This window comes from Oncorhynchus keta, chromosome 35 (assembly GCF_023373465.1).
Source record: "Oncorhynchus keta strain PuntledgeMale-10-30-2019 chromosome 35, Oket_V2, whole genome shotgun sequence".
NCBI lineage: Eukaryota > Metazoa > Chordata > Actinopteri > Salmoniformes > Salmonidae > Oncorhynchus > Oncorhynchus keta.
The window spans coordinates 69581227-69592288 of NC_068455.1; the positions used below are offsets into that span (position 1 = coordinate 69581227).

General features: G+C 45.2%; 1 protein-coding gene across 2 annotated transcripts in view; it reads right to left on the reverse strand.

Annotated features, from left to right (window-relative positions):
• Positions 1-7708, reverse strand: part of LOC118368931 (calsequestrin-1-like) — a 31765-nt gene extending 24057 nt beyond the window's left edge. For both annotated transcript variants that reach the window (XM_035753428.2, XM_035753427.2), the window contains exon 1: positions 7129-7708. In XM_035753428.2, coding sequence (XP_035609321.1) covers positions 7129-7365 — 237 coding nt within the window. In that variant the 5' untranslated portion in view covers positions 7366-7708. The remainder of the gene's footprint in view (positions 1-7128) is intronic.
• Between the last annotated feature and the right edge of the window lie 3354 nt (positions 7709-11062).

Below are 11062 nucleotides of genomic sequence, written 5' to 3' on the forward strand. Positions count from 1 at the left end.
ATACTCTACTAATGTTTGCAGAGTAGGGACTGTGAGCTCACTGTTTACAGGGTAGGGACTGTGAGCTCACTGTTTACAGGGTAGCGACTGTGAACTCACCGTTTGCAGGGTAGGGACTGTGAGATTACTGCTTATAGGGTAGGCGCTGTGATTTCACTGTTTACAGGGTAGCGACTGTGAACTCACTGTTTGCAGGGTAGGGACTGTGAGCTCACTGTTTACAGGGTAGGGACTGTGAGTTCACTGTTTATAGGGTAGGCGCTGTGATTTCACTGTTTACAGGGTAGCGACTGTGAACTCACTGTTTATAGGGTAGGGACTGTGAGTTCACTGCTTATAGGGTAGGGACTGCGAGCTCACTGTTTATAGGGTAGGGACTGTGAGTTCACTGTTTATAGGGTAGGGACTGCGAGCTCACTGTTTATAGGGTAGGGACTGTGAGTTCACTGTTTATAGGGTAGGCGCTGTGATTTCACTGTTTACAGGGTAGGGACTGTGAGATTACTGCTTATAGGGTAGGCGCTGTGATTTCACTGTTTACAGGGTAGCGACTGTGAACTCACTGTTTGCAGGGTAGGGACTGTGAGCTCACTGTTTACAGGGTAGGGACTGTGAGATTACTGTTTGCAGGGTAGGGACTGTGAACTCACTGTTTACAGGGTAGCGACTGTGAACTCACTGTTTGCAGGGTAGGGACTGTGAGCTCACTGTTTACAGGGTAGGGACTGTGAGATTACTGTTTGCAGGGTAGGGACTGTGAACTCACTGTTTGCAGGGTAGCGACTGTGAACTCACTGTTTATAGGGTAGGGACTGTGAGTTCACTGTTTATAGGGTAGGGACTGCGAGCTCACTGTTTATAGGGTAGGGACTGTGAGTTCACTGTTTATAGGGTAGGGACTGCGAGCTCACTGTTTATAGGGTAGGGACTGTGAGTTCACTGTTTATAGGGTAGGGACTGCGAGCTCACTGTTTATAGGGTAGGGACTGTGAGTTCACTGTTTATAGGGTAGGGACTGTGAACTCACTGTTTACAGGGTAGCGACTGTGAACTCACTGTTTATAGGGTAGGGACTGTGAGTTCACTGCTTATAGGGTAGGGACTGCGAGCTCACTGTTTATAGGGTAGGGACTGTGAGTTCACTGTTTATAGGGTAGGGACTGCGAGCTCACTGTTTATAGGGTAGGGACTGTGAGTTCACTGTTTATAGGGTAGGGACTGCGAGCTCACTGTTTATAGGGTAGGGACTGTGAGTTCACTGTTTATAGGGTAGGCGCTGTGATTTCACTGTTTGCAGGGTAGGGACTGTGAACTCACTGTTTGCAGGGTAGCGACTGTGAACTCACTGTTTTGCAGGGTAGGTGCTGTGAGATTACTGTTTGCAGGGTAGGGACTGTGAGCTCACTGTTTGCAGGGTAGGGACAGTAAGCCCACTGTTTACAGGGTAGGGACTGTGAGCTCACTGTTTACAGGGTAGGGACTGTGAGCTCACTGTTTACAGGGTAGGGACTGTGAGCTCACTGTTTACAGGGTAGGGACTGTGAGCTCACTGTTTACAGGGTAGGGACTGTGAGCTCACTGTTTACAGGGTAGGGACTGTGAGCTCACTGTTTACAGGGTAGGGACTGTGAGTTCACTGTTTATAGGGTAGGGACTGCGAGCTCACTGCTTATAGGGTAGGGACTGCGAGCTCACTGTTTATAGGGTAGGGACTGTGAGTTCACTGTTTATAGGGTAGGGACTGCGAGCTCACTGTTTATAGGGTAGGGACTGTGAGTTCACTGTTTATAGGGTAGGGACTGCGAGCCTCACTGTTTATAGGGTAGGGACTGTGAGTTCACTGTTTATAGGGTAGGGACTGCGAGCTCACTGTTTATAGGGTAGGGACTGTGAGTTCACTGTTTATAGGGTAGGGACTGCGAGCTCACTGTTTATAGGGTAGGGACTGTGAGTTCACTGTTTATAGGGTAGGGACTGCGAGCTCACTGTTTATAGGGTAGGGACTGTGAACTCACTGTTTATAGGGTAGGGACTGTGAGTTCACTGTTTATAGGGTAGGGACTGTGAACTCACTGTTTACAGGGTAGCGACTGTGAACTCACTGTTTATAGGGTAGGGACTGTGAGTTCACTGCTTATAGGGTAGGGACTGCGAGCTCACTGTTTATAGGGTAGGGACTGTGAGTTCACTGTTTATAGGGTAGGGACTGCGAGCTCACTGTTTATAGGGTAGGGACTGTGAGTTCACTGTTTATAGGGTAGGGACTGCGAGCTCACTGTTTATAGGGTAGGGACTGTGAGTTCACTGTTTATAGGGTAGGGACTGCGAGCTCACTGTTTGCAGGGTAGGGACTGTGAGCTCACTGTTTACAGGGTAGGGACTGTGAGATTACTGTTTACAGGGTAGGGACTGTGAGCTCACTGTTTACAGGGTAGGGACTGTGCGCTCACTGTTTACAGGGTAGGGACAGTAAGCCCACTGTTTACAGGGTAGGGACTGTGAGCTCACTGTTTACAGGGTAGGGACAGTAAGCCCACTGTTTACAGGGTAGGGACTGTGAGCTCACTGTTTACAGGGTAGGGACTGCGAGCTCACTGTTTATAGGGTAGGGACTGTAAGCTCACTGTTTGCAGGCTATCTCAGTCCATATCTCAATCCATGTCCCAAAGGAGGGTTAAAACTACACTGCAGTTTGAAACCAGAGACAAAGTTAAATACAGTATCACGTGTGAACTCATGTACCATTTACTTTTCATACAAACTATAAAGTACATTTATCTTTTCAAAGACATAGACCCATAAAACCTGTAGCTGCCCGCTGTCCCTTAGTGTCCCACTTCATGTTAGGCCAGGTCAGTCCTGTCCCATAGAAGAGATAAAACTACAACATGAAACTTCAGTATCATGTGGACCTTACTACAGTGGATGCATCTCTTGTTCACTCTATTCCCCTCTTTTCAAATCCATTGAGCCATAAAAGCCTAACTGCCCACTGTCCCCCTTCTATGACATGAAGAACCAGATGTCCTGCTGCCACCTTTAGCCAGTATCCCATTCAGCCTATGAGGTTGACCCTTGACCTTTCTGCTTAGAGTACATTCCTAGATGCATAAATCAAGGCACTCCTCAGGCTTTGGGTTACAGTATTCCTTTACTGACCAGACCTCGACCACTCTCTGTCTCCCTACCTAAGATACATGGTATAGACCTAGCTCACAGTCCCTACCCTGCAAACAGTGGTAGAGCAATGGTGCACAATATTGGCTATGTAGGTCCAAGGAGCGTTAGTCAGACAACGACTGAAAAGTCACTGTAAAGTTTGTTGCAGAGTTATCTGATGTCTGGTATACCAACATTCTTCATGTTCTTCTTCTTGGGTATAACCCTGAGGTCTGGTCAACATAACGGCTTTAGAGTCCCATAGTGAAACTGAAAGTACAGTGCAAAACCATGTTGTAGGCTACTTAGGTACTTTACTATGCTTAGGTGCCTTAGCAAGGACTCAGCATATTAAATCTTTAATTTTGGATGCAATTTGGATGTGTATACCCAGTAGACATATTGCACCGTTAAAATACCCTGACAGGCAGACATAGATACTTTCAGGGTAGAATGTTACAAATCCAAGTACAGCTACCCCTAACCTAACCACTGGGTAAAAACTGGTTGAATCAACGTTGTTTCCCACGTCATTTCAACCAAATAAATCAATGTGACGACGTTGACTCAACGTGGCATTTCGTCTTATCTTTAGTGTAGTGTGCTAAGCTGTCATGAGTCACTGACAAATATATTCTCTATAGAATACCACATAGCTACCACTTCCCTAGGCATAATGTAGTGTAGAAATGCTAGCTCACCAGTACTACACATAGTGCAGCAATGCTACACATTCTCAATAGAATCCACCATGGAGCCAACCAGTTCGCTATGACTTAAGGTAGTAATGCTAGCTTAGCTTACATTAGTCATTGTTGTTCGAGCCTAGTAATGTACAGCAATGCTAGCTAGCATGAGTCACTGTTGTTAGGCCTAGTACAGCAATGCTAGCTTTTCCTAGCATGAGTGATTGTTAGCTAGCATGAGTCACTGTCGTTATGCCTCGAGCAGAAATGCTAGCTTTTGTTAGCATGAGTCATTGGCGTTTGAGCCTATTACAGTACAGCAATTATAGCTAGCATGAGTCAATGTTGTTAGGCCTACTGCAGCAGTCACTGACTGACTCAAGTTAAGACACATCTACATAGTGACTAAACAGCTGCAATCTGGACCCATTTATAGTAAGTTTGGTACTTTCATTGAAAACAAAGAACTCTCTCTATTCTTCTCTCTCGCTCCCTCTCACTATCAGCATTTCTCAATCAGGATTGTTATAATCACACCCCATGAACACAAACTGCACAGATATGAGCACTGATACTCTCCCACACCCAAATCATCCTCAAGCAAAATCATATACTCCTCAACATCACATAAACCCAAAAACCGATACGCCCAACCACATATAGATATAGCATCTTCCTCTCAGTGGTCTTGTCTTTCAACCCAGAGAGATACACTATAACCTGACTCCAGCAGGGTTAGAGGGGTGACAGACCAGGATGACTCTCGCTAGCATTTTGACCTTTGATCTCTCTGAGAAGAAGATGCTGAAGGTGTCGTCCGCGACAGCCACACTTAGACGAGGATGGTTCAGTCTCGGGCGGCAGTAAAACCAGGGGTCCTATTTGCTATGGACACAAGAGGACATATTTGCGATCTCGTACACATGGAGAGTCACACTACCTGTCTTAACTGTCAGTGTTTCTGGTGTGTCTGAGTTCTCTCTCTCTTTATCTCTCACTCAGCAGTCTTAACAGTTAACCTCTAGACTACCAATTCAAAAAGCTTTTCACATAAACACTGCTTTTGAATCCAGACACTGTCACAACCTCAACAACAACACTCAATCTAAAGAGAGAAACAAGCCTCAACAAAAATGATGTCATGTGGCTAGACTGCTATAATTTGTATCTAATGGTTAAATCAATCGTATCCACGCTGAGCCTCTTTATGGTTTTGGGATATCCATGAGGAGACAGCAGTTTCAGAAGTCTGATCAACACAGTTAGAGCTTGATAGAGAACATTAGATTACACATCTTATGCTACTCATCTGTCCAATGGCATTACAAGACATCACACAGACGAAGAGAAAACTTATGAAATGTTCCCAGCTGTGAAATGTGTCAGAGCATGTCACACAACCTAAACCACCATGCAAAACCATGAGATTGTAGGGTCTTCACTGCAATAAGACCAATAACATATTTTTCTATTGGGTCCATCATTCAATAATGAATGAATATCATTTGGTAGTAATAATCTGCTATTTTCAGTATGTATTTTAGACCCCTGAGAGCTAGTTACCGATTGGCTAGTAGTCAGCAGTATGAAAATAGGGGTCTAGCTACTCAACAACTCCTCACACTCGCAAACCTGCTCAACTCAGGCACATGCACCCAGTCCACTGATCACATCCAAAGCGTGATAGGTACAAAAACAATTATTTAAGACACTAACCTGAGACCAAGCATTGTGTGTTATGGCACATATAGAGCAGTTCATTTTTTTAACCAGGCAAGTCAGTTAAGAACAATTTCTTGTTTACAATGACAGCCTAGGAACAGTAGGTGAGCTGCCTTGTTCAGGGGCAGAACAAGCACTTTTACCTTACCGCTTGGGGATTTGAGCCACCAACCTTTCAGTTACTGGCCCAACACTCTAACCACTAGGCTACCTGCCACCTTACAGTTAGAGCTATGAGTTATGCTCTCTCTCTCCCCAGAGGCCTTCTTCCTAACCACGTCACCCCTGTCCAGAGCAATTTAGAGTCGTGGTTTACAGATAGCCCTACTCTAGACCTGGAAGAGGACACTGTCAGTCTCAGAATATGAGTGCAGATCTAGGATCAGTGTTTTCCATTTCATTACAATGAATAAGATTAAATGGATGGGGGGGGGTCCTGATCCTAGATCAGCAATCCTACTCTGACGATTGATACATACAGTCCCAGGTCCCTTGTGTCCATGTAATTGATTAGGATCTAAAAAACGGACCCTAGATCAGTACTCCAACTCTGAGACGACTGATGCATACAGCCCCAGGTTTAGCCTGGTCGGCTGTGCACTTGCAGGGAGGGCAGTGTGAAGAAGAACATATCGGTTGTTGTTATGATGTCATAGTCTATTTCCGACCCATTACCGGTTCATCAGTTTGGCCGTTCGTCCACTGGAGCCACATACTATTCTTGCATACACACAGAAGCTGATTGGACACCATCAACCAGGTCCAAATAACCTAGAGAAGCCCAAAGCAAAAACCTATGTATTTAGGACTCAGCAATGCAAACCAGAGCAGCTTCAACTCTGTTAACAACAACCAATAACATGACGTGACCGAGGTCCACTCATTTGGAGCACTCCCTATCCTGGCTAAGTCTAACCAGGTTAGACTGCCTTGGGATAGACAATAGACTTGGTAAAGACTGATCGATGCAGCTATTAAGGTGTTTTTTTCAGCATCTCTCAGCATTTAGTCTTCTCCCCTGTCAACTTGTCTCCCCTCTCTCTCCTCCTCTCTTTCCTCAATATCTTCTGGCTTGATGATGCTGGCATCCTGGGATGTACCTACAGCTCCACTGATGCTGTGTGTCTCTCCCTCATTGTTGCCCCTCCTTCCATTCTCTCATTCCTCGGCTTCCTTACATCCACTCTCCCACCCTTCAACTTCTTCTCTGCACCTCTCTAGGACCGACCTCCGGGACCATCTCCTGCATCTCCCGCATTCCTCCACCCTCAACCCTTCATCCCTCAATACCCTTTTCCCCTCATCCCTCCACTTCGTCATGCTGTCCCAACACCTACCTACAGGGTCATGTCCTCCATCTCCCTCATCCTCACATCCCTCCATCCACTCTGTGCCTCTACAACCCTTATTCCCCTCATCCCTCCGATTGTTCATGCTCCTTGGGACACACCTTGAGGGCCAACTCCATCTCAAAGACTCTTAACTGTTCCCTCACTACCTCACTCATCCTCTCAATCCACCCACCCTCCATCTTTCCATTCATTCCCTTTATAGGACCTACCTCCAGGGCGAGTTCCTCCATCTCAAAAGCTTTCTGGGCGTTTTTGTTGTTCTCCACATGTGCATGGTAGTAGATCACCATCACATCATACTTCTTCATCACAGATTTGTAATTCTTAGCGTTGAGATCATGGACGCGGTCTTTCCCATCATACTCAGGGATCTCCAGACCCTTCTCCCCCCAGGACAGGGACCCCAAGGAGAGCAGGGCCCCCAGAAACACCCAACCCCACTTCATGGTTCCAGGTTATTGTTGGTTCCCGACACTCAAGTCTCCCACGACTCGGACGTCAATGGATGAATTGTTGAATGTTTCGTAAAAAAAATAATATATATATATGTTTTACGTTGTTCCTAAAATACACAAAACACCTAGGAACAAGGTCCACTTCGTTTCGACACCGGCCGGAGAAGAGCAGGTCGGAGTGTTGAATCCCCCTTTTAAAAAAATTGCGCGTGGGCTTAGACGCTACTGGCCAGGGGGGTGAGGGAGGGGAGTGGTTCCAATAACGAGAGTGAGTTGGAGGGAGAGAGAAGCAGGCTGAAGACCCAGGGAGAGTTGACCGCTGAAAAAGTAGGGAGAGAAAGTAGAAGGGGGGGTCTTACTGACGAGGGGTTTGGGGGGTTTAGAAAATAGCAAATGGGTGGACACGTGGGAGGGGCTATCTTAGGGCCACCTGTTGGATGCCATGGCTACAGAGCGAGAAGAGAGAGAGACATACCTAGTGTCAGGGAGGGGAGAAGGTATGGGTGACAGAGAGAGGGAGGATTCCATTGCCATATTAAGTTTTGTAGAGGTCCCTGACCGTGCCTAATAATACTGACACCGAAGGTGTGAGCATTCACAAGATGGCCACCATGGAATTCTGAGGGTTGATGAGCTATGAGATTGGGTTGATGGAGGTGTACTGTAGAGACATATTGAGAGCGTCATATAATCATCAACATTCATAATTATTATTATTTTTACCTTTATTTAACTAGGCAAGACAGTTAAGAACAAATTCTTATTTACAATGACAGCAGGGGTAGAATGACAGATTTTTACCTTGTCAGCTAAGGGATTCGATCCAGCAACCTTTCAGTTACTGGCCCAATGCTATAAACACTAGGATACCTGCCACATCTGATAATATCCTGAAACTAATAGTCTGTGCCATAGAACCTGTTGAAATAGATACTGTTGCATGCCTATTGTTGCCTACATACTGTTGCCTGCATACTGTGTTCTGCCAGTGCAGTCCTTAGCTGACAGATAGACAGACAGACAGACAGACAGACAGACAGACAGACAGACAGACAGACAGACAGACAGACAGACAGACAGACAGACAGACAGACAGACAGACAGACAGGGCACAGATTCTATGGAACAGAGTACAGGGCATATATTTATAGTTATGGTGATATCCCCTATGAACAATTTTAAGAATATCAATAACCCAATATCCCTTGATGGACTACAAGATAAATATTTTAATGGCCATTTTGCGACTGCGGTTACTATATTTGCTCAAACCTGGCAAACCTGGCAGTGAATAAAGGTACTAAAAGAGAGAGAGCGAGAGAGAGCGAGAGAGAGAGAGAGAGAGAGAGAGAGAGAGAGAGAGAGAGAGAGAGAGATCAAAATCCAGAAAAGAGCCGTTAAATTCCACAATCACATAAATGGAAGTGATTCCCAAACCTTCCATAACAAAGCCATCGCCTACAGAGAGATGAACCTGGAGAAGAGTTCCTTAAGCAAGCTGGTCATGGGGCTCTGTTCACAAACACAAACTAACCCCACAGAGCCCCAGGAGAGCAACACAATTAGAGCCAACAAAATCATGAGAAAACAAAAAGATAATTACTTGACACATTGGAAAGAATTAACAAGAAAAACTGAGCAAACTAGAATGCTATTTGGCCCCAAACAGAGAGTACACAGTGGCAGAATACCTGACCACTGTGACTGACCCAAACTTAAGGAAAGCTTTGACTATGTACAGACTCACTGAGCATAGCCTTGCTATTGAGAAAGGCCGCTGTAGGCATACCTGGCTCTCAAGAGAAGACAGACTATGTGCACACTGCACACAAAATGAGGTGGAAACTGAGCTGCACTTCCTAACCTCCTGCCAAATGTATGACCATATAGAGACACATATTTCCCTCAGATTACACAGATCGACAAAGAATTAAAAAACAAACCCAATTTTGATAAACTCCCATATTTACTGGGTGAAATTCCCACAGTGTGCCATCACAGCAGCAAGATTTGTGCCCTGTTGCCACAAGAAAAGGGCAACCAGTGAAGAACAAACACCATTGTAAGTACAGCCCAAATTTATGTTTATTTATTTTGCACTTTAACCATTTGCACATCGTTACGACACAATTACATTTGTCATGGAACTTCTGTGACTGTAATGTTGACTGTTCATTTTTAATGTTTATTTCACTTTTGTTTATTATCTACTTCACTTGCTTTGGCAATGTTAACATATGTTTCCCATGACAATAAAGCCACTTGATTTGAATTGAATTGAAAGAGAGAGCTAAAGCCAGAGCAAGAGACAGTGAGAAAAAGGGGAGCATGTCAGATATTAGTTTACAGAGAGAGAAAGCCTAACGTTTCCATTTTTTTTTTAGCTTTGGCTGACTGTGACATATGTTGGCTAGTTTTGCGTGTGTGTCTGCATGCAACACTATATTAGTGAGTGTATATATATTTAGGGTGCTTGGAGAGCCAGAGAGAGAGAGAGGGGTATTTACACTAGAGCTGGGATGATAAAGCGGAAATTTGAGAAAGAAGGAGAGTTAAAGAGGGAGAGCTTGTCAGATATTAGTTTACAAAGTGAAACAGGAGAGGAGAGTTATTAATAATGGTGTAACCTGACCTCTCCTGACCTCTCCTGCACTCTCCTGCAGTTTAGGCCTATTTAGATCCCAGGCCAAGAGGGTGCAGGAAGATGGTACTGTAGGTATGGGGTAGGTAACTATAGCAAGGTTGGCGGAACATCTGTTTTATTGGTGGTGAGTGTACGAGAGAGAGAGAGAGAGAGAGAGAGCGAGAGAGAGGGAGAGAGAGAGAGAGAGAGAGAGAGAGAGAGAGAGAGAGAGAGAGAGAGAGAGAGAGAGAGAGAGAGAGAGAGAGAGAGAGAGAGATAGGCAGACTGGGTGTGTGTCGACCAAGCCTGTGTGCATGTGTGCTTGTGGTGCGTGCGTGTGTGTGTGTGTGTGTGCATGCGTGCATGTGTTAGGGGTGTGTGTACTAGGACCCCCCCCTCCAGGATATGACATGACGACCACCGACAGATAGCGTGATCTGTATTGCACCTCAGTGGACAACAGCACCCTCACCTGGCCGTAGCAGTAATGGCACCAAACCTGTTGAACCCCAATCACTATCATTATCAGTCACCTGCTTTGCACATACAACCCCAGGAGGTTGGTGGCACCTTAATTGCGGAGCATGGGCTCATGGTAATGGCTGCAGCAGAATCAGTACAATGGTACTGATGCCATTCCATTTGTGCCGTTCCAGACATTATTATGAGCCGTCCTCCCCGCAGCAACCTCCACTAGTTGTTAACTCCAGTGATACTCCTACTGTTCAAAAGTTTGGGGTCACTTAGAAATGTCCATTAAAATAACATAAAATTGATCAGAAAGACAATGTTGTAAATTACTATTGTAGCTTGAAACGGCAGAATTTTAATGGAATATCTACATAGGCTACAGAGGCCCATTATCAGCAACCATCACTCCTGTGTTCCAATGGTACGTTGTATTAGCTTATTAGTTTCTTGGAAATAACTCGCATGGAATATCCTTAATTTCTCAGAACAAGAATAGACTGACGAGTTTCAGAAAAAAGTTATTTGTTTCTGGCCATTTTGAGCCTGTAATCAAACCCACAAATGCTGATACTCCAGATACTCAACTAGTCTAAA